General features: G+C 38.5%; 1 protein-coding gene across 15 annotated transcripts in view; it reads right to left on the bottom strand.

Annotated features, from left to right (window-relative positions):
• The window catches only part of LOC117416038 (sorbin and SH3 domain-containing protein 1), an 83164-nt gene that overhangs the window by 47652 nt on the left and 10767 nt on the right, over positions 1-24745 (bottom strand). For all 15 annotated transcript variants that reach the window (XM_059026558.1, XM_059026559.1, XM_059026557.1 and 12 more), the window contains exons 2-12: positions 24406-24461; positions 21121-21192; positions 20038-20133; positions 16920-17021; positions 13591-13617; positions 13359-13480; positions 10280-10630; positions 8822-8960; positions 5521-5550; positions 3406-3581; positions 2738-2798 (exon numbers count right to left, since the gene is read on the bottom strand). In XM_059026558.1, the coding sequence (XP_058882541.1) occupies positions 2738-2798; positions 3406-3581; positions 5521-5550; positions 8822-8960; positions 10280-10630; positions 13359-13480; positions 13591-13617; positions 16920-17021; positions 20038-20133; positions 21121-21192; positions 24406-24461 (1232 nt within the window). The remainder of the gene's footprint in view (positions 1-2737; positions 2799-3405; positions 3582-5520; positions 5551-8821; positions 8961-10279; positions 10631-13358; positions 13481-13590; positions 13618-16919; positions 17022-20037; positions 20134-21120; positions 21193-24405; positions 24462-24745) is intronic.

Genomic DNA, 24745 nt, shown 5'->3' with positions numbered 1-24745 from the left:
CACAACATTATGGGCTATATTTAAAAAGCGTTTACTCCAGTCTTTAATGAAATCCTATTTTTAGGATGGAGAAAAAAACGCCTGTTAATATGACAAAGCTAGTACCAAACAACCAGGTAATGTAGTACATCCTCAAGTTATTCATTCCTCCTTTGATAACATTAACATGACATTTTCTCTGTTCGAAAAAGTATTGGGTTCATTAAAGATTGGAGCAAACACTTAGAAAATATGGCCCTTTAAGTTTGGTTTCCTCTCACCGTTCACATCAAGTGTTACAGGAAGTAAGCCCCCGTCAATTCCTGTGCATTCTATTATACAGAAAGTGAAGGGGAAACAAATACCTCAGTTAATATAAGTACCATATAATGTTGTTATTGGTTAAAGTCTTGAAAACAAGAACATTTACACATTTAGAATATTCTTTTTTTTGGAATAACAAAATCAAAGTATCTCTGGGGCATGATTAGAGCTTGAGGTTTTCAATGTATATTTCCGACAAGTCCCTAAAATGCTGGCAGCATTTGCCAACCTACTGTTGGGGATCATGTTCAGTAGTGAATCAGAAAATATTACTGTGATGAGTCAAAGGGGTTTCAGTCTGTAATTCAGCCTCCCGACAGTAGAAGGCATCAAACCAACTCGGGACTTCCCTTACCAAGGTCTAGTGACCATGACGAAAGTCATCTTTATGAGGGGCGGCACCTTGGTGAGGGGTGGAAGTACAAGTATGTAAATTCCAGCCACTGGAGTCAAGTGAGTTATAAGGACACTTGTCAGTTGGGGATTGGTGTTCCACTGACTACAGGGGCAGGGCGTTGCATACTAAAGGGAACGTATGTGTGTTCGGCGTTGGTCCTGGAAAGCATAGGCGGGGTGAATAGGCGGAGGGAGAGACGAAGAGTTTGGCTTGTTTTGTTTTCACTTTGTCTGCACGGGGGCGGAATATTCACTAACAATTTATTTTCTGTTTTATCCCCTTTTTATGTCCGGGGTTACCGGGAAGAAGACTAAGGAAGTTTCCGATCCCTTCTTTTTACCATTATTCCAGCACCCCCTCCCTCACGCCATTCTTTTTTTGTTTTGTTTTGCTTTTATCGTGTAACGAATAATATTAATAAAAATGTTTATTTTGTTACACGCAAATTACTGTCTGGACATTCCATTGTTACTCACACGCCTCACAATTACCTTTTGACTGGATCGCTATAGATCACTATAAACAAGTTAGAAAATATCTCCTAACTGTAGGTCATTATTGGACCTCCAGTCAGTGTTTTTATGTGAACAATACACTTGAAAGTTTATCACATCACTTATTTCAGTGAGGAATCAGTGTTCAAATCATTCTTCTATGATTCATCAGTGATTTATTTCAGGAATTTGGGCAATCACAAACATTATACACTGAATTATCTAAGACCTAGGAACAGTAGGAAATAGTGGTATATAGTAGAATTCATGACCTGCATTTTAAGGACAGTCTTTTGTGGTCGTATTAGGCTGTGTTCACACTGGGTCCATTTAGAGGGATTGGTGCACACTCATACCGGTTCAGTACGTTTGGTGTTAAGTGTGAACAACAAAGTCCGCTTTGGAAACAAACCGTACCGAGTCACCTAAATAGGCTGGTTCACTTGCTAAACCTCAATGTGAACAACAGCTAGACTCGGTCCTTTTGCACATAGGATACAAACTATACAAGGTAACCTGACTAGGAAGTCAACATTTCGCAGTTTAGTTCATATTCTGAGGAAACAAGTAGAGCAAAAAACAAAAATAAAAACATCCTGCGAAAATTGAGATTGTCACAGTTTGCAGCCTTCATTTTTTGTCCCAGTCGGAAACAGTAAAATTGTTAATGGTCCTGGTTTTACTACTGTATTTATTTATTTATATATTTATTTATTTATTTATTTTTTGTACATTTAACATGTTTTGACTAGATGACTATATAAAGAAAATAATGAGTGGTTATGACCTGCAATAAATTCATCCGATGTTTAACTATTATTGTGTTATTTTATAAACTGTTATTTTGGGCTTTAGAGTTGCTACGGCATAAGTGAATTGAATAACAAACAAACAAAAAAAACATCCTATTTTTTCACTGTGGAAATCTGGTAATCCTAAACTACAATGGACAGTGCAAGAAACTGAAGCTCTGATATAAAATTTGGTCAGACACCAAAATCCAAGCTGAACTGGATAAAAAACATGAATTACTTTGTTTAATGCCGACATTAGGAGAACCGTGCAGAATTGTGTAAACTGCAATATTTTACTGTAGGCATTCATTAAATTAGCAAAGTGCCCCCAAAGAGCACAAGGAGGTTAAGTGACTTGCTCAAGGTCAGTGAGTGAGCCGGGATTTGAACCGGGTACCTCCTGGTTACAAGCCCTTTTTTGTATCCAAATGAACTCTGTCCCTTTGCTCGCAGATAAGTGTGAACAGCATGCACATTGATACGTAGTTTCAAACTAAACGAACCAGGCTGAGTCAGTTTGAAATGGACCCAGTGTGAATGCAGCCTTAGAAGTTGTGTTTGCATACTGAAATGTTTTACAGGCCTTAGTTACACAATAAATTCAGTTCAGTTTTCATAATCACCAGCCTGTTTCTAATATTTAAAATACAGAAATATCATGCATCTTTAGGGATTATGACCATAGAAAGATATCCCACTTTGATTTCCACATGTACCTTTACACAAAATATATAACATTTACACGTTACCTTTGATTTTGTGGATCTGTTTAAACATTGTTTTATACCAATCCTTGGACTTGTCTGTATTCTGGAAAAGAAAAGATTAAGATTGGTTTTACTATCGTACATTTTCTTTACAATAAACACATGCTCAAGTAAAGATTACATTATACCTAAATCATTTATTTATTTAAAAAATGTACAGTGCACAATTATTTTACCCCCAATTATAATTTTATAACCCTAACCTTAATATTATCAATATTAAAAATAATATTTTTTGTTGTAGAATTTGGGCAAACTTTACACTGGTACAAGAAGAACAAAGTACTCTTTCACTGATGTTTCAGTTAGGCAATATCCAATACTGTATTACTTAACTTTTCAAACCAACCAAAAATCCACCAATCGCATTATTTCCTAATTTATTGCAACATCAAATTTTAAAATAGGTGTGATCGTAAAATCTTAATATACAACAGGTCTGGAAAACAAGGAATTATGTGGATCAAAAAGCAGTATTGCTTTATCAAATCAATCCACTTAAGATTTCAAAATGGAGAAAAGTTTCAACAAGTACAGTTAATACCAAGTAGTACAAGGAGTGCTCAATGACAATGCTATTTGTAGTGCCAGATCCAAAATTATAAAGGAAGTTAACATATTTTAATAGTGCATAACCAGCAGCTCCTTACCCTCATTGGAATTCCTACATCGTCTAGAGGGCCGATGCCAGCGTACTGAGCCCTCCTGACTCTTGTTCTCCTCTCATCCATATCTGCTGCCTTTTCACTCTGTGTGGAATCCGCAATCCTCTCCGGCACACCTGTGCTTTCTGTCTTGGGATCTGTCTGCCTCTCTGGCACAGGTTCTAAGGATTGAACCAGAGATCGATCAGCGCAAGGCAACAGAACAGCATAGCGGGCTAGTTTTTAGTTGTTTAAAAATGACAAATACATCAAACCCTGATGTAGCAGAATACCATAGTTGTATTGTTCGTGCAAAAACAGAAGCCTCTTTTTGCAGCCTAAATAAATCACCCAGGCAGCGCGGATTAGTTGTAAGAAAGGACATGGAGTAATGAGATGATGTGACAAGAACGGATACATTATGATGATCAATGACTTCACCACAGTCTGTAATGGCAGGGACCAAGATCCCAAGTTGATACATCAGATGATATCAAAAAAGAGAGCTTGTCAGATTACAGTAATGCATTACTCCCCAACACGGACACTACCAGATCTTATAGACATCTTTAAACCATACAGTACAGGAGAAACTTTCCAAACCTTTTACTTATCAGAGAATGGGACTACAACTATACATTTGATTATCTAGGGAAAATGTATGCATCTTCATTTTAGAAACTTAATAGATTTCTGAATGATGTTCTACTGGAATTAATACTTTTGTGCACAACATTCTGAAACATGCATTGTAATGTATTAGTTACATAGTTATTTTCTCACCCTTATGCAGTGTAGTGTGGGGTCTTTCTCCATTACAGACTCACATCTGACTTTTTAACACTACTTTACTCGACAAGTGAGTTAGGCAAGTGTCTAGAACGGCAGGTCTTTGCACAGCGTTCTACAAACACTAATCTGTCATTGCTTTGTGCTTTTTGTAGGTTTGAATGCATATTCTGTGGCATCAGCATTTTTTGAAACAGTAAATGTTTTTAGCACAGGCATCTCTCGTCTTTAAACAGTCAACAGCATGCAACACCAGAGCCAGTAAGAGGCAGGAGAGGAGAAAAGAGTTAATGAAACAGAAAGGATATCAGCTCATGCAAAAGCTCGTGCAAAGTGGCTATGTACGAATTGGCAGTACCCAGAGCAAACACTCTCCAACATTGTTAAATTGATGGGGGGAGGGGGGGATTCAGCTAAAAACTGGTTTGAATTTCTGAAGCAACTAATAATATTTACAATGCATAATGCACTTTATACACACTGCTGCTTTGTAATGCAACATAATCAGCAACTTATATTGCAATTTTAATAATTAAAAAAAAAAAATGATAATGAAACAATGACAGAAGAACTGTTACTGGCCCAGAGCCCTAAAGCTGCAGTGCCCCAAAATCAGTCTAAATGTATACCTTAGTCGATAGTTTAGCACCCCCTGCACTCTACAAAGCAAATTGTTCATAGTTCAGTTTGTTTATATCCTGGGATCGCTGGCTGAACGCGAGAAGATAGTAACTACAAAATACCCAAAAAACAACAGATGGCCGATTTATGCTTTGATGCTTATTTCTCAAAACTGTGCTTTTGTTAGTTACAATGTTCTTTCAGCCAGTGTAATGGAAAATCACTTCTATTGAAACCACCATACCATTGTTACTTTGTCCTGCTACATCCGTTACAGCGCAGAAGAAAGAAACACAAAATAAATGACTCACCCCCCCCCCCCCCCCCCCCCAAAAAAGTGGATTATTTTATGATTAAGTTTTAGAGTTACCTACAGAGTGGATATGTTAAACCTTTAACCTAGTTTTAACCACAAGGGGCACTACACCTTTAAAACAAACCAGTTCATTTGGGAGATCATCAGTCTTAAGCACAAATAGCCAGGACTGGCTGACTGAAGTCAACTGCTGCCTCTGAAAATCCCCCTAGCCAATCAAAATAGCTCAAACTGACTAGAAAAAAAAAAAACGGTTCTAAATTATGATGTCATGGCTTGAGCGCCAGTGTAACTATCAGGAGCTACAGGTGTTTGCTGAGGGCCCTCGCAATAAAAACAAAGAAAGCCAGTTTCTTCAGTGAGCAATTGTTGTGTACAAGACATTCACATCGTACCTGCCAAACTATTAAGGCGCTTTTGACGTTCTGTGGTGAGAGAAGCATATGAAAAAAAAACAAACAAATTACGCTGATGCATAGAGACATAGTGATGTGTGCATTTTAAAAGTGAATACAAAATGCATTGTGCAATTTTTATTACTATTAAAAATACGTAATAAACATCTTTAAAATTATTTTTTTAAATCCCACAAATCCCAAAACAAAAAGGACACATTACCATTTCTTCTATCTTGAAAAAATGCCTTTTGTTATTTTATTATGGGATTTCTTTATAATATGGGCAAAATCATTTTTCCATCTTAAAATGTGCCCTTCTTGAGAAGCATTTTTTAAATGCTTTTTCATTCTTGATATTTGAATAAGAATAAAGCATTGCTAGAGAAGACTGTTGGAGCAGATGCGTCATTCAGCACATCAATAATGAACTTACCATCCATAAAGGATATCCATAATACGCATTCATCTTGCCTAGTTTCATATGGACACCCTAAAAAGGATGTTCAACAAACCCCCTCTGATTTTGATTTCTGATTTGCCGATACGGTAAAACCTATAATAGACTCAAGTTAAGTAGACTGATGAAGGCACTTGCTATCTACTTGGACTTTTAAACTGCACCTTATAAAAGCAGACATTTTGGATGGTGCCTTCAACACACTGATAGTTTCTTCTGTGATTTTACTTGAGAATAAATATTTTTGACGTTATGGATCATATCACTGGGGAACTGGGCTCATAACTGCTCCAGGTTTTTTTTGTATTTGAATGATATGCAATTAACACAATCCATATCGTATTCAAAAAATGCAGTAATACAGCGCACAAACTTTGACTCCCCCTTCCACAAGACCCTGACTGACCCTGTGGATGCCCTGCGGGAGACACTTTGACAGAATGACCAACCTAATAGAGACACTTCAGCAACGGAGACTCAATGCTCCCTTGCACAATCCAATTGTAAGAAGCACTGGTGAAATGACTCCCTTCGTTGCAATAAGAATGCAGGTTAAATTAGCTGTTTATGACCACTGCTGCAAATGAGCCTGCTGGGACAAGAACCTCAGTGAATTAACTCACTTAATAGGTTATTAAGATTCATTTAGTCAGTGTTGCAGTGTACATTAATCAATGTTTACATGTACCAAGCATTTTGCATAATGAGAACATTCTCTTTCTCTCTCTCTTTCACACACATATTTTATAGGATGAGCTAGGTTTTAATCTATTTGCTTTGTCAAATTGTTAATTCATTTAAATAGCCAACTCTATGGTGATTGAGCCAATGTAGTATCCTTTTTTTTTTGTACCATAGCCATTGCAACATAACTACAACCCCCCCCCCCCTCGAGCTGGATGTGACAATCTACCAGAGATACAGTCAATACTGTAGCAAGAACTGCTACCATTGTTCAATATAGACAAGCTGACAGCTGTGATGCCAGCAGGAAATGTGCTTGTTAGACAGTACTGGTAGTTTAAAGAATAAGACCCCAGTATGCATCTCACAGTGTTGTATTAAAAAATACACTAGGGTTTAACCCTATGCTTTAGCACAGGTGGATTAAGGTGCAAAGTCTATGGTCCAGATTATAAAATAAATTGGAATCATTTTTGTTTTAATACATTTTTAATTAGAATAACGCTTTTGTCCAGTCTGCTAGCTAACCCAGCTGGGTAAATAGAAATGACCTTCACATGATGAACAGTACAACCTGCTTTACAGTAAATCTGCACTGTAAATGTTGCAGTTTTCCCATGGTTATACTATGCATTTACCATAGTTACAATATGCTTTACCATACCTCTCTGGGCTTTACAAAGCTTTCCTATGACTTTCCTTGCTTTCACTATAATGCATTACACTCTTATGCTTTTACAATGGTAAACTTTTATAAGGGGAGAGAAGCACCTTGAAAAATGTGTATTTGCTTTGGTAAACGTTTAATAGAAACTAGTTTGAATTATTTTCTTTTACATTCAATATTTTCTAATATCCCATGATGGTGGTTCTCTGGATCAATTAGCAAGCCAGGATTTTGATTCTCCTAGGACCTATATTTAATTTAAATCTGAATATTTTCCTGTGTACAATATCCACTCAGAGCCTTTGCAATTGTGGTTTGCGGTATCCAGGGTATTCTCTTGCTATGTGCTTAAACTGTGAAAATATTTCCCAAGGGCATTCATGAGTGTGATTCCAATCTATTGCAGTCCAGGCTAAAAACAAACTTGATCAATCTGGCTTATTATCGCGCTACGACAGGATTCCTGGCTAAAATGGGAGGCTTCGCTTAACCAGGGCTTGTCTTGTCTACTACTTTTATTCTATTTTACAATATCTATAATCCGCATATCAACAAAATGGATATCGCTGTTGTAGGGGTGGCATTCGGTAGTCAACTAGTCGAATAGAAAAGTGACCTTGTAGTCGACTAATCGCACATACATGTGCACAAACAGCAATGTGTTAGAAACAGTATGTTTACAAATAGAGCACCAGACTGAAATACATGATTTTTTTTCTTTTTAAAGTGGCAACATATTAGTTCTACCCATACACTGCTGATTATTCAGCATCTCAGAATATTTGTATTGTTTCCGTGTTAATTGGGAACTTTGTTCCTGTAAGTCATTGATCAAGCAGGTTATCTTTCTCAATGGTTTTGCAGGCCAGACAATTAAGACTCGTTCCCCAATAGCTTGATCCATTCCAATTATTACTGTGAGGTTTGTAAAAATGTACATCAAATGTACATTAAAAGGACAGTTTAAGGACAGTGGTGTTTAGATCTGCAGCTATTTAGATCATTCAGTATGTTCTGGTACATATTCAGAACTATTGAAGTGTTACAGAACACAAGAAACACGTTGCATTACATCTGCTATATCCAGAGTTGTGCGTATCGTAGTGTTACATTTTAAAAAATGTCCGTTTTTACATCACATACCATGGCTCATAGATCAACTGGGGAATACCTTCCTACAACATTTACTCGGGAGCGTTTGCCAGGAGAAAAATACTTTCTCTTCTAAGGATCGAGTTTTGTTGCAGGAAATAGCATGATCTGGATACATTGTGATGTTTAAAATTAAAATCCTCTTTCCCCTGTCGAACATTCCCAAGCATAAGCTGTGATCAAAACAATGGGGATTGTGTCGAAAAATATATTGTTGTGATATGGACAACACAGGATACAGCAAAGTAACATGTTTCTTGTAAACACTGCAGGGGGTTCTGTAACGCTGTAAGCTATTAATTAAACTGTAATTGAGCACACATTTCCACACTTCTTACCTCGGTTGTGTTGTAAAAGCACAATAGTGGGGTTGACTGTTGTTGTGGAAGGGTAGGCTGAGGAAGGCTTGTCTGTTGATGGGTAAAGTGAGTGCAGATCGGAGTTGGAGCTGAGCGCTGAAGTTTCCTGAGTCACAGGCTACACAAAAGCAAGAACACACAGTCACAACAGCAAGCAATCAGAGCACCCGTCTAGTGCACTGTACTGTATAGGAATGACTGAGAAAGATAGTACAGAGAGCACAAAACCAAAAAGGAGAGGTGAGTTCAGCTTTCCGGACCATTACAATGTTTACTACCTAGTTACATATACCACTGAGAATAAACAGAGAAGTATTTCAAAAGATGTGGAGCACTGTCTTCATGGTAAATATTTGAAGTAACATATACATAGAATATATTGTCTAATGACATTACATTCTGTAATGAATGTTGTCTTAATGTGTCCCCCTCCCCCCCATGCTGGAATATAAATTGAGTTAAAACATCAAGAAAATGTTAACACAAGCAGATTTCACCCCCTCCCAAGAAAAGGCAAAAAAGATCTCCCTTGAATACAAGAAGATTCTTCCAAAGCAGGTTGCATACCTGTTTAACTGTGGTGTTTAAAGCAGTAACATTAATATTTTTCTTTGTAGCTTGATTCTCGTCTTTCTCCCAGAAATATAAACATTTCAACAATGCCCGACGGGGTTGAGCCAGAGAAACAAGCACATGATAAACTGCCCGTCCTGCCTGCATTCCTCACCCAGCAGGTACCAAGACATGCAACACTCATGCAGGCTACAATGAGGCCCAACTACCACAGCTGGCAGCGTCAGGAAGGAAAGAAAATAAGTTTAGCATCAATACTAGAGGGAGTTGGGACAGTGCGACGCCAGTGAGGCCACAACTATGTGAAACAGGTGTAGTGTCTCATAGGGAGAGGGTGCAGAATGTACAGAAACACAGCCAGAAAGGATCACATGAGGTCTTGTTGGAACATGTGAGTGCAGTGCTTTCACTGCCATTTAAAGTGAAATTAATCCCTATCTGCCAGACTCAATTGTACAGAAGGTGCCTTGCGCAGCAGTGTTAAAAGTACTTTAGTTCAAGACACAAGAGACAGAGATTAGGTGCCGAGGCCGCTGTGCTGCCAAAATATGTTGATTTTGGCCGGTGTCAAGGAAGAAAGGAAGGAAGGCAAGAAGTTCAGTACAGGTTGGAGCGCAGTTGATACAAAGAAGCTTTTAGTAAATTACCATTAAAGCCATGTAAGCACAACCTGTAAAAGTCATTTTACCTGTTTTCATGCACTTCAAGCTCTCACAAGTGGTGAGGTGTTTTTTTTTTTTTTTTTTTTTTTTAGTAGGATGAACAGGTTTTAGTCAAGCTTCACTGATTCACAACAAAGTAGACAAAACAAAGGTGTTTTAATCTGTGCCACTTAGGAAGTGGGTGAGGGCACTGGTGTCTTACTGTAGGTGCAGAAACTCCAGGGAGTGTGGCTGAAGTCTCAGGGAAACGCAGAGGAGCTACAAGAAGGGGACCCGGTGCAGGTGACAATGCCGGTTGTTGCAGCAGGTTAATGGGGGAAGCAGAGCCACTGGAGGTGGTGGGTGTGTGGTGAGTTGGCGACCTCTGCAGGTGAGGGGGTATGAAATCATCAAGAGTCGGCAGGGTGAGTGACGCACTCGTGGGATCGGGTCCGGTGGGTAGCAGAGGAGGTGGGGGGGTGCACGGGCCGCCCTCTGTTGCTGAAGAAAATACAGCAACCTCAGCCAGTGAGACCACTATGATGTCAGGCTGAGCAGAGCCAGCTGTATCGTCCTGTTGGAAATAAGGGGTTTGTTATGCAAACAGGTTTAACACACGGCCATCTCAGAACCGACTGTCCTGCATCATGGACTGACAGAGTGACATCGCCACAAAATGTAACCACATTTACTAAGAACTGCCCTCCAGTTGCTAATTCCGCTGGCTTGTAGAATAAATGCAGGGATTTCAAACGTATTGTAGTTGCAATGAAAAAAATACACATATCTATGTGAACAGGCACTAAGGATTGTTCGTTTTACGATTCTTTGAACAAATACCCAAATTTGCACTGGGCAGGACTTCATCTTTAATATGGGTACAAATTATCACAGTTATCTTAACTAATGTATTCTTCTTGTTTAGATAGATGTTTGTATTATTTTCTGTGCTGTACTTGGAGAGAGGACATGTTTTTTTAGATCTATTTCAAGGCCACAGGGGTTCTTTAAACTTCTGAGTTTTAAAGTCACCAGGATGTGATGACTGAAACAGAAAATGATGAACAGTGATTATTTATTCATTATGATAACTGTGATATGTCATCCCTGTACTGAGTTTTAAAACTGGTCCAATTCTTCTTAAAAGATCAGGCTCTGATTGGGTCTTGCTCCTTGTGATGCATCATCTCTGTAGATAAATAGAGGACTTCAGTCAACCTGGCTATAAGCACTCAAACTGAAAAACAAGCGTGATAAAATCATAATAAAAAATTAAACCATATTAAAAGTTGATGTTTGCTGGTGAACAGTGTATTTCAGAAACATGCACAGGACTGGATTCAGTAAAAGATAAGAATGTGTATGGCTGAAGCTTGATCAATTGTGTCAAAGGGTGGGCTAGGAAGCTTCCAGCACCCCTCTGTCAACACACACACACACGAACTGTGGTGGAACAACCCAGAAAACAGCTGGAACCAGTCACCTTGCACACTTATCTTTTATCGAACATGGTCCACAACCTTTTCAGATACTCAACAGCACAATATCCTATATAAAGTTCCTTCTACAGAACAACACCTGTTTGTAAAAAGAAAAAGTCGGAAATTAGGTTTTCGCTCCTTTAAAAATGAAAGGAAATTAGAGAATATTTCAATGCTTGTTGGAGATGTGTCAGGCTTGAAACACAGAGAAGCGAAGTAGTAAAGTCAGAGTAGTATAGTACCATGCTGTATCCCTCTGCTTGTGCAGACCGGTGCTGTTGACCTAACCAGTACGGTCCTGTCTGCCTTGCTGATTTGGTGTTCTGGTAATCTATGATGGCAGCCCCTCTCTGGTCCGATGGAGATGGTTGCCAGATCCTGATGGAATCTCTTTCTTTGCAGTAGCTCCCAGGACCTTTAGTTAAGAACGGCCTGGGAGGGAAGGGAGGAGGGGGCGATTGGGTGTCACCTGTGGGGGGACTACCGCCTGTGCCTGGGGGTGCTGGGTGCATGGTAGCTTCTGAGAAAACACCTTGTTCCTCTTGTGGGAGACTTACAGACGAGACAGGCACGCAAGTGTTGTTAGATAAACAAACAACATAGAGACTGCTACTCTTTTTCTCAGGATTGGCTTGTTGGCTCACACTGCCACTTGCAGTGGCAGACTGAGCTGGTCTGGATTGTTCCTGGCCAACATGCACTGTGCCTTTGGGGACTGAACCAGGCACTGGTGCTAGTGTGCACCCTGCTGAAGAACCCGAGCTTACACCAGAGTATTGTGACAAGCACTGCCCATTGATGCCACTAGATGGTGCTGTTGGCATGTATGGTTTTGGGTAACTCATGTACAAACAATCCATGATAGGAACCGGGGAAAGGTAGGAGAGTTTCTGATTAGTAGTGGGCCGCCATGCAAAGCTTTGCTCTTTCGGAGGAGGGGGCAAGGGGGGAGATTTCTTAACAGAACAAACCACAAACAAGAGCAAACAGGAAAAAATATTGTTAGAAGAAGAAAAAGCAGTAAAAAAAGATGACTTTCTTAAAAAGTTGAAAAAGAACCTGAGTGACCATAATCAGCGTTCTCTTGTATACATTACTGGATATACTTTATCTGTAATTATAACTGTAGTTATAGTTACATTAATTAATATGTGCAGCATTACAAAATAAATTACTGTATCACATCATAGGTTTTAAATACACACTGACTAACAAGTCTAATTGATGAGTTCTTGGAAACATACAAAACTGGTATAATTAATAGAAATTCCCCTTCAGGGATGTTTAAATATTGCAATATGGTAACTATGCTGTCACTACATAAAATGAATCTTTTACCTGTATTTTCAAGTGTACCATTGTTATTTCTAGTCTACCATTTTATTACATAAACAAAGAAAGAAATGTACTTAACATCAAGCAATTCAAAGAACATGCAAGTCCTTGGAACACATTTACTACACTTGTTCTCCAGGGTAAAGTCTGCTCTACTTTTAGTGAAATAAAAACTCTCTAAAAACACCCTGAACTGTTTAATTTTTGTTTGAAACATTAACAGCTTTTTTCCTGCTATACCAAAGTGGAGCAAAACCTTTGTAAGACTAGCCCATTGTATATTAATTCAAATATTTTGTAAATATGAAAAGGTCAGATCACTTTTGCCTAAGGAAAACCCAATTCAGTTCATTGGATGGAAAAAAAATAGCGATGAAAAATGAATCCCATCAAAGTAACCGATTAAAATATAGTTTAGTTTACCTGCCACATCAAACAGACCTGTGGGTCATTTATTTCCATGTAAACCTTTCAAAAGAAACCTACCTGTGATTGTGTCTTGCTGTCCGCAGTAAGGTTTGGCCTGACACTCCGGTATCCCTTAGCAGCCAGCGAATGGGCTGAGCTGTCTCCATTAGTGTCGACACCGGACAATGCTTTCCAACCATCTGGAACAGTGCAAACAGAGCAAAGTCAAGGTTAACCACGGTAAGAAAAAAAAAACTCCAGACCATTAATTCCAAAGCAGGCTGAGAACATAAACCAGGGTTATCAATACCTGTTCCTGGGTTTGTTGGCTCAGGACCTGAGAGTTTTCCCACAGAGAGCGACGAACCGGAATAAAAAGAGTGAAAATAAACTGTTACTTTCAAAAGAGAACAAGTCAGTAGTCTGTACCACACAGTGTAAAGTGTCTGACCACTCTAACAGACAAAATGCTTTCTGTAGAGACTCGTACTAACATGCCTGCTAATTACCATAGAAACAAGCGCTAAACAAGATGCTCTCACAATCTCTGACCTTTGTAAACACAACAAGGCCTTCATTCACGGGGATGTGGAAAACTATTGTTCCGCTGCCTCTCTTATTCGGAAAGGCACAGCAGCAATTAAGGCATCTCTGAAAAAGTGATGGCCGCACTCCCATTCTGGAGTTTCAAATGCCGCAAATAACTGCACATTCAAATCTGACGATCTGAAATGGACTGTGGGTTGCTCAGAACAAGGATGTCTTTTGAAATGTTGCCCTGCTTTATGAAAAGACCCTTAGTAATTCAAGCAGGATTGAAAACTGAATAATTTTTTTTATAACATTGTACGATTGGTTTACAATCATTCAAATTCTAGATGTATATAAATATAATAGTTGACCAATGGGAAGGTCAGTGCAGGGTTGACATACTGCATATGCAATTCATCATCACTAATCCCACAGTACATTTCAGTACCAGGGGTGCTGTGCTACTGCACGCTCGAAGATACGTGACGTTTTCATGTTCAGTGCACTTGTGCAGTTTCAGGGTAAATACTCAAATTAGTTAGCTTGAAATTGATGATGAATGCATGGGATTCCAGCTTAACATATATTCTATGTTATTTTGGCTGAAGCAAAATCGTATTTGTGTTACTGTCGCGTTCCAGCATGGGATACTACTATAATGATCTAATTGAATTGCTTGTAGTGATACAAGACATTCCATGAATACTGTATGTATATACAACAAGCTGTTACAGTTTTTACTTTAATGCATACAGTTTGAAACTATCTAAAAATGAAGACATTCAATGGAATATGCTACGAATTACATATATATATATATATATATATATATATATATATATACAGTGCCTTGCGAAAGTATTAGGCATCCTTGAACTTTGCGACCTTTTGCCACATTTCAGGCTTCAAACATAAAGATATGAAACTGTAATTTTTTGTGAAGAATCAACAACAAGTGGGACACAATCATGAAGTGGAACGAAATTTATTGGATATTTCAAACTTTTTTAACAAATAAAAAACTGAAAAATTGGGCGTGCAAAATTATTCAGCCCCTTTACTTTCAGTGCAGCAAACTCTCTCCAGAAGTTCAGTGAGGATCTCTGAATGATCCAATGTTGACCTAAATGACTAATGATGATAAATAGAATCCACCTGTGTGTAATCAAGTCTCCGTATAAATGCACCTGCACTGTGATAGTCTCAGAGGTCCGTTTAAAGCGCAGAGAGCATCATGAAGAACAAGGAACACACCAGGCAGGTCCGAGATACTGTTGTGGAGAAGTTTAAAGCCGGATTTGGATACAAAAAGATTTCCCAAGCTTTAAACATCCCAAGGAGCACTGTGCAAGCGATAATATTGAAATGGAAGGAGTATCAGACCACTGCAAATCTACCAAGACCTGGCCGTCCCTCTAAACTTTCAGCTCATACAAGGAGAAGACTGATCAGAGATGCAGCCAAGAGGCCCATGATCACTCTGGATGAACTGCAGAGATCTACAGCTGAGGTGGGAGACTCTGTCCATAGGACAACAATCAGTCGTATACTGCACAAATCTGGCCTTTATGGAAGAGTGGCAAGAAGAAAGCCATTTCTTAAAGATATCCATAAAAAGTGTTGTTTACAGTTTGCCACAAGCCACCTGGGAGACACACCAAACATGTGGAAGAAGGTGCTCTGGTCAGATGAAACCAAAATCGAACTTTTTGGCAACAATGCAAAACATTATGTTTGGCGTAAAAGCAACACAGCTCATCACCCTGAACACACCATCCCCACTGTCAAACATGGTGGTGGCAGCATCATGGTTTGGGCCTGCTTTTCTTCAGCAGGGACAGGGAAGATGGTTAAAATTGATGGGAAGATGGATGGAGCCAAATACAGGACCATTCTGGAAGAAAACCTGATGGAGTCTGCAAAAGACCTGAGACTGGGACGGAGATTTGTCTTCCAACAAGACAATGATCCAAAACATAAAGCAAAATCTACAATGGAATGGTTCACAAATAAACATATCCAGGTGTTAGAATGGCCAAGTCAAAGTCCAGACCTGAATCCAATCGAGAATCTGTGGAAAGAACTGAAAACTGCTGTTCACAAATGCTCTCCATCCAACCTCACTGAGCTCGAGCTGTTTTGCAAGGAGGAATGGGCAAAAATTTCAGTCTCTCGATGTGCAAAACTGATAGAGACATACCCCAAGCGACTTACAGCTGTAATCGCAGCAAAAGGTGGCGCTACAAAGTATTAACTTAAGGGGGCTGAATAATTTTGCACGCCCAATTTTTCAGTTTTTTATTTGTTAAAAAAGTTTGAAATATCCAATAAATTTCGTTCCACTTCATGATTGTGTCCCACTTGTTGTTGATTCTTCACAAAAAATTACAGTTTCATATCTTTATGTTTGAAGCCTGAAATGTGGCAAAAGGTCGCAAAGTTCAAGGGGGCCGAATACTTTCGCAAGGCACTGTATATATATATATATATATATATATATATATATATATATATATATATATATATATATATATGGCTTTTACTACTGTCTGACACAGTCTGTCTTGGTACTGACAGTGTAAATACTGAATATGTATCTGTCTGACACTGCAGTTATAATCATCATCTGTGATTAGGGGTTCTGATCTTTTTTTTTTTAGCACTGCCCAAAACATCAATGAAACATCTATCATTCTACTTAAATTACTGTACAAATATATATATATATATATATATATATATATATATATATATATATATATATATATATATATATATATATATATATATATATATATATATATTTACACACACACACACACACACACACAAGAGAACTGTAAATACATGGTTAATTGTATGCTCATGCTGTATTGTAGCTAATATTTCTGAGTTATACATTATGTAGCCTTCTAAAATAAATGTATGGCCCGCCACACATTTTTATTGGATTTTTCAGTTTCCCATGATGTTCCCATGTTTATTTCCCATTGTTAAACACAGAGTACCTTGTTTTCAGCCTTCACGTTTCAATAGAATTTACTACACAGTTGTACCACAGTAAAGGTAAGAGACTTGGCTGTTCTAATCCCCTGAAGCAGTACTCACTTTGAGAGGGCTGGGGGCTGCTGCTCTGAAGTTCTGCATGAACGCTGGACACACGCAGTGTCACAGCTCCCTTCCCTGTACACACTTTGGAAGGATCTGTTTCTGTGAAAGGGAAAGCAAGTACAGTATAAGTTTTCGCTTTGTTGTGAAACGGGTTGGAAAGATTGTTTTGTTTTGTTTTTTTAGAGTTTAATAATGTTATTTCAAATCAAAAGCTTCAGCACTCCACAAGCCGAGATACCCATGTGACTATTAGTTGTGCTCTGATTGGAGGTTGCCATCCCTAATAAACCACTACAGGGAGCTGCAATCAGTTTTGACCATATTTGAAAAAACGTAAAAGTTTTCAATACAAAATATTCAGTCAACTGGTGAAAAAAATAAAAAGCTAGAAAACAAGGCAAGAAGCGGCCATGTGAACCAAGGCTGCAGTATACTTCACAGGGCATGTGGATGCCAGAAATTTAATGGAAAACTGTAATTAGTTTTATCCGTCATGCACCAGGTAGGGTCAGGAATACAGGACTTGCTGTTACACTAATGAGAGTAAAGAATAGTTTTGTCAATTCCCCTATTAAAATGGTAATAGGTTTACATATGCAAACGCAAATAACTGAAGGGCAAATGGAATAAAAACAACTTAATTAGATTTGATATTTTTCTTACATGAAGAATGTTAACAGACATTATTTTATGAAGCTTTTGCTGTTATATGTTAATGTTAGACTATAAATTAATGTTCTTAAATATGATACTTGCACATCCCTCCTATTAACTTTTTCTCTATAACCAGTACTGTACTGCCAATGCTTTAGTTTACTTCACCCTACTGTAGATACAGCACACTGGTTCTTTGGAGGTGTGACTCAGAAGCAGTGCAATCGCAGCTCCCATTTCCATTATGAACACATTTGAAATACTACATAAGAACATAAGAAAATGTACAAAGGAAAAAAAGGCTTTTTGGTTGATCATGGCTCACCCAGTTCCTTTAAGCTCTGCAGTGCATTGTGGGACTGTAGTCCTGGATAAAACTCCACAAAGAAATACACTTCCCAGTGTGCACAGCAGTAGCTCTTAAGTTAGGTCTAAAGAAAGGGCATGTGCATGTGACAGATCAATTTAGCTTAATAGTTTTGTGACATATTTTAATTGTCAGTTTATGGCCTCGGTATGGCAGTACAGCAGTACAAACGTCAGTGCCCCAAATGAAAGGACATTTTGCTTCTACCAATGTTTCGTTTCTCTAAAGTATGATGTCACACTCATCACTATAGTCGGGAGCTCCGGGTCAGAGACTGAGCAGTGATTCAAGACCAAAATCTCCCCAAACCTACATACTGTACATTACCCTGTCCCTACTACTATGAAATCGGCACAGGCATTGAAGATACAGTTTTAAACATTAGCTCTTTAATATGGCACGTATTAGAACTGAATGGTTCTGTTAAATACTAGCTTTCAATGTTCCAGTGCAAAAAAATATTCTGAAAAGATAAGGCAAATCATGAAAGAGCCTATTCAAGTAATCTGATGTTGATCACAAAAGAATTTGGATACATTAAGTGCATTCATGCTGCCCTGCTTATCAATGCAACAACCACTGTATTATTATTTCTCATTGTTTAAATGTACCATCTAGAGTTCCAGCATGCATGCAGTACAAAGACATTGTTTGATTAATAAAGATATGAATGGTCATGAAAGATGGACAGAAAACATGTTGTTTCTGTATGATTTCCATTACACGAGAGTAGATGTTAAAACTTCATGCTGATTTGAACTCGGCTCTCGCCAAGATAAGCACCAACTAAGACGTAGCTTTACAGTAAACTAATGTGATCCATATGTGTCTCCATCCATTTACGTTTCCTTCCATATGATGATGTAGATATCCTTCTGTCTGGTGTTAATGGCTGAAGTGTAATGCTGGCTCCAGGGATCAGCTTATTTTGCCTCCCTGGCGCATCAGCACACACAACGGCTGCGATGCTGGCTCCGGGGATCAACCATAGTGCAGCCTCCCCAGCGCATCAGCATGACAACCATCTGGATTGAGCTAAGTAGGGTACATCTCTGGGGTTTTCAAGTGGGCACCTTCCATCCTCAGTGTTTCGTCGACTATGGGTAACAATTTGTGTGAAAATGTTAAATTTTGGCTCCCATTTTTAATTATACATACAAATGACTTTACTTTGTTATGGTGTAAAGAAAATAGTATTCATGTGAGGGTCGGCTGTACATATTAAAATCGTTATTAGTTAAAAGAAGAGACAGACATTTTTATTTAAACACATGTTGTTGTATGTATTTAAGTTTTTTATGCCAAATAAAATGTACTGGAATCAAAGAAACTGTAGCTAACAACATAGGTGTGTAAACATTCTCTGGCCTGCACATCTATTCATTATATAGGTCTCAAATGTGCAGTTTTGAAAGAAACACATGTTTTAGCAATCATGTATTTCTTTAAACATAATATCAGGTACTTTACTAGGCTAAAAGACATCTCTGTTCACAAGCCATTCTAGACTGTCTTGTACGTCCTCGGTCGTTTTACCTGTAGGGTAAAATTGTCCCTACCCCATTCACTGGCTTCTTTCCTGTGAACAACCAATGAGCTGCTTCCCTTGTTGTCTGACATGCTTTTAGCCAATAGCATGCTTTGACCTAGAAGACACTGCTGGGGTGAAGCGACAAAGGAAGTAAAGCAGTAACTTCCTGGAAGGCAAGGCAAACAAACTAAGAGCGTTCTTTAACCTTGTACCAGCTGTAACGTGTGTTTGAATGTAATCAAGAAATCGCTTGGCTGAAAGGGGTGTAACGATCCTATCAGTGGTGTGTGTGCGTGTTACCTAGTTAGAACCATCGGGTATCTTCTGCTGTATGTGTTAAATCAACGAGGAAAGCCACTTCACTCCAGCCCTCACATATCTCGTTGCTTCACACTGCATACCAAACCACATTTTCAGGTTCACGAGAGTCCAGGTATTGTTAACAATGAAACAGCTGGATCTACAGCATTAGTAACTACTACAAGCCTACAGATGGAGAGATGAGGCTGTAGGCAGGCTTGCAGGGGGCAATGATGGGTGAATGGCAGCTTTATAAAGGGTACCTGTAACCAGCATTAGGTCAGGAGAACTTTTCACCCTCTTCACGGGAATTATTTTAACAGCAGAGATAGAGCGTGCACGCAAAGGGACTTCAACCACTGCAAACACAAAAGTGTAGACAATGCAGAAAGAACCAAGGAACAATAACTTTCTGGAGCATGCCTTGTGGTTTCCTTTTTAGTGGGGAGAGATACAGACAGGAGCAGGAGGTTTAAAAAGCACACAGGACATTGAAGCCAGTCAACCAAACAGATTAGAGTTTCCTTCTACAGTACTGGGTTTCAACACACGACAGAAAGTATTCTATGTATTAGATTGAATGACATATCACTCCCTTTCATAACATCATTCAAATTATTTATAGCATTTTATGATTCATTTCTATACTATACTGTGGTTACAGCACTTTCAGTTAGAATGATGTAAACCATACCTAAGATAAAGTAGGGTAGTGCAAGATTAGTGCTAATCAGGGGCTGTGAAACCATGCTATATGGTATAACATTCTTACTCCTGGTTTTCCCCAAGTATTGGTAGTTTCGGATAAAGTGGGTCTAACTATGATTACAAAGAAAATTGGATTTTCCTTTTTTTTGTTTTATAGCCCAGTGCTTGTGCTGTGTAGGTTTTTATCCATTTATTTTCTTGATAAAAAGAAACATCATGTGGAAATTTCTCTTTGCCCTTGGAGCTACATCCATTTATAATAAACTGATTATCAAAGAACAACCAAAATGCTTCATACGCAAGATATGGTAACGCTTCCCAATGCTGTAATAAATAATGGAAGTGTCATGAAATAAATAATCAAGTGGCATAATTTCATCAATCACTTTGTGCAGGGATTTCAATCTTTTTATATGCAGTATGTCAATCATTTCTTGCTCTAAATAGTGTACAATGTGACTTGCGTCACTTTACAATATCGGAGGATGAATGTCAGATTACAGTTGCTGGTAACCCTGCCCTTTCCCCTCTTGGTGTTCAAATCCAGCTACTGCCATACTGTGATTGAAAGTCATGCTGTTGGGGACCTGTCTGCATTGCAGGGCTCTCTCTCTAATTAAACACTGCCTTCCACTCACCTCGGTCCTGATCATGGCTGCTGGAGGACGATATCCCATTTACAACAGTCTGTGAAACGGTGACCTCACGCTCTGAAAGAGAAACAGCGGTTAGTAGAAAGCATTCACTCCCGTGATAACACTCGCACACAGTGGAAATCCAGCACTGTGGAATAAATGAGATCATAGAGTAGCCAGCCGCAGGGATCACCATTCATTTCCTGATTTAGCCAGCTGCATTACATAATGGATTGTTATGATTGTGCTATTGTGAAGAGAAGCACGCCAATATAGTCAATTAACTCTTACACTGAACATTGCACACAGCACACAGCAAGAGCCCAAGTGCCACAAAGATCGCACTGATAGCCCGTTACTAGAGGGCATGGAGGGGCATACTAAGAATCAACCAAAGAACCAACCAAGAACGTATAAGCAGCACTACCACCTTGATAAAAGTTCACTTGCATGGTAATTATGCAGTTTTACCATGGTTATTCTATGCATAAACCACCATCTACCATGGTTTTCCATGATTTTCAATATTACCACACCTCTCTGTGCATTAAAATGCGTAGCTATTCTTTATTACACTATTACACAACAACTAGACACTGCTCTCCCATTTTTTTCTTTGGAGAGCAGATGTTCTGTTATTGCTCAATAATGAAAAAAATGACTTAATGGCACTTGTACTAAAACCACTGCTTACTGATGAAATTCTTCACATGAACTCTTTCAGTGGATTATTTCAGAAAAACAGAGGTAAATAAATAAATAAATTACTTTAAAAAGTTGCACTACAATAGTGAGAATGACATTGCTACTCGTTTGTACGGTAGAATGTGTGGCATTTATTTCAAACTCCATCTATGCATTGGTTTCCAATTTAAATTGAGTTATGAACAAAGAAGAACATGCTCTTTTTTGTCACAGTGTTTGTTTGAATGTGAATCATAATACACGTTCTTTCTGTAAGCTGTGCTTTTTGCTGGATAACGTTTATTTAAATTGTTGGATAATGTAAAGTATAAATAGCAATGTAATATTTGCACATCAAGCAAGGCCCAGCACAGCCCGAGAGGAATGTTAAAAATGTGCTCCATTCCTGCAATCTGCCAGCAGGGCATGGGAAAGAGCCATCCCACAGAGCACAACTGAGCTGCAGCGTGACAGATTGCAAGGACAGCCGGCTCCACAGAGTGAGCACAAGCACATGCTCCTCCTCCTGCTCATTACATACAGGAAAACAGCTGGCTGGAACACAGGCAAGGCATACCAGAGGATATCATGACAGGTACACGCATCCTGAATCCCACAGATTGTACAACTGTCGTGAAATATACAACCCATACTTTCCTTTTGTTTAAGGAATAGGGGAAGGATACCTAATAGACCAGGTTTAACCAACCAAGGCCAAGTCATCAGAGATGATTTCAAGCAAATGGACATAAACCGCGGGTAGAGTACACTTAACTCACACACTCAAAAAACACCAAATTCTACCAAATTTCTCATCCTTGACCCTTTATTATATTAATATAAAGAAAAAAAGTGAAAATAAACCCATTCTAAACTTACTTACAAAAATAGTCAAACAAAATAATTTACAGCTGTGCCATACATACAACTATGTCTCTCGTTTCACTCGCGCAGCTTCCTTTTTTTTTTTTTTTAAGCACCCAAACAAAAAAACAACAACTATCCTTAAAACGGGATATCTTTGGCAAATCATATTTTTAAAACCTTATTTTTTCCCCCTCAACAGAACTAAATGAATCTTAGTAAGTCGATATAATCAGTAACATTTGTGGACTATAAAGACATTCCGAAATATATTTACAAAATATAGCGATACAAGATACAGCTGAACGTTGGTCTATTAATTTTTGAACAGCATTTGTTTGAGCATCTTTTGGGAAACTGAGTTGATAACAATACTTAATAACAACTGTCTTTCGTTGCGTGTGACGTCAGTAGCACGGCTCGGCTCTGCAATGGGAAAAAAACCCAGACTCCCCTTAACCACACCTTGAGGGCTTGGTACGGCCCTGGCGCGGCTTGGTTGTGCAGAGGAAAAGAGGCATTAGTGTAGTCGCTACTGCTTTTTAGTGAACTAAACTTTTTTTTTTTTTTTTGGTCTGACTCTAAGAACTCACTGGTAACCGGTATATCTTTTGGTACATTTTCATTTTCCCATTTTTGAAAAACACCAGCTTATTTAAAAACATTGAATGGCATCATTAATGAGAACTTGGATGTTGCGCTCAGCCTGTTCTTACATCTTAACCTGCTATGTGTAACTCAGTCTGTTCTTTGCACTAATGTCATGTCTAATAATTTCTAAAAAAAAATACATTAAAAATCATTAAATCCCTCAGTACTTGGAATATCCCTGGAAATTAGATTATGGATCTTATTCTAATAACTATTTTGTTTATTTAATGTGACTGTGAATGGTGTTCTGAAATCAATGCAAGACTGACCCCTGCAGTGTAAAGGAGGCAGTGCATGTAAAGCAATACATTACTTTAACTAAAAGTAAAAGTTTGTGTAAATAGGCCTGGCTATTTTGTACTGTGGTTAAGGCGATGGACTGGGATGAGGTATTTTCCAGTTTCAATCCCAGTAAAGCGATGGGCTGGGAGGAGCTATATCCCGGGTTCACTCCCAGTGTCTATCTTGTTGCTTCTTATTTAATCAGCTTTGTATTTACTAAACATTTCTCCTTCAAACCACACATCCAGTATATTTACACTGCATTGAATGAACCAGCTTACAGGCACTGGTCAAGTTGTGTTTATAAATGTTAAGGTACTTTGAGCCAGAAGACTAATTAAAGCTGTGAGTTCTTGCAGTAAATGGCACAGATGTTCAATCCCAAAGGCTGCATGTTGTTTTTGGTAGAATGAATTAGGGATCCTCTGGCAGTGTGAGCTGCCATCATTAACTATTGACAGATGCCTCTGGTGTGCTCAAGCCTGACTAGAAACAGACCTTCCCATGGAAAACGACGGAAAATATTTACCTGAACATTTCTCACATATGTCAAACTTCAGTACATCAAAGCTTTAAACTATAAAAAAAATCCTCCGCAGTGACTTTCAAAGCATTTTGCTGGTTTATCAAAACATACATTTTAGGGTATTAATTTAAGTGTCTAGTTAATGATTTTAACAAGGCCTTTTTGAATGTTGCATGGTGAAGGCATTTTGGGTGCTCTACCGACAAAAGTACCTATCGCACTAAATTGAATGTAGACCGACAGAGCAAACGCAACTCAAAGAATGATTCTTGCAGATATACCTGTACTCATGGTGATTGTGGTGTTGGACTTGTGCACTTCAACGTTCTGGTTCTCCCTGCAAGAAAAAAAGAGCATTAGTCACACACACAGACTAGTGCAGAATTGCCATTCTACAAAAACATCAGAACTGAATAAGTGTACATTCCGTTAAGAGACAATTGATCTAAACAGTGGCAAATCTAAATACCGCCACTGTTTGAATATTAAAATAAGACCAAACTTAGGATTTTGCCAATATTTAAAATCAAAATACACTTAATATATTGTCACACACTGTTAAAGAAGTTAGTTTTCACAGTCCCCTTCTTTTAAATATTCAAACGATGGCTTTGAATATCT

This window comes from Acipenser ruthenus, chromosome 7 (genome assembly GCF_902713425.1).
Source record: "Acipenser ruthenus chromosome 7, fAciRut3.2 maternal haplotype, whole genome shotgun sequence".
Classification (NCBI taxonomy): Eukaryota; Metazoa; Chordata; class Actinopteri; order Acipenseriformes; family Acipenseridae; genus Acipenser; species Acipenser ruthenus.
Note: the sequence above shows the minus strand (reverse complement) of the source record. Positions and strands in the feature narration are given on the sequence as shown.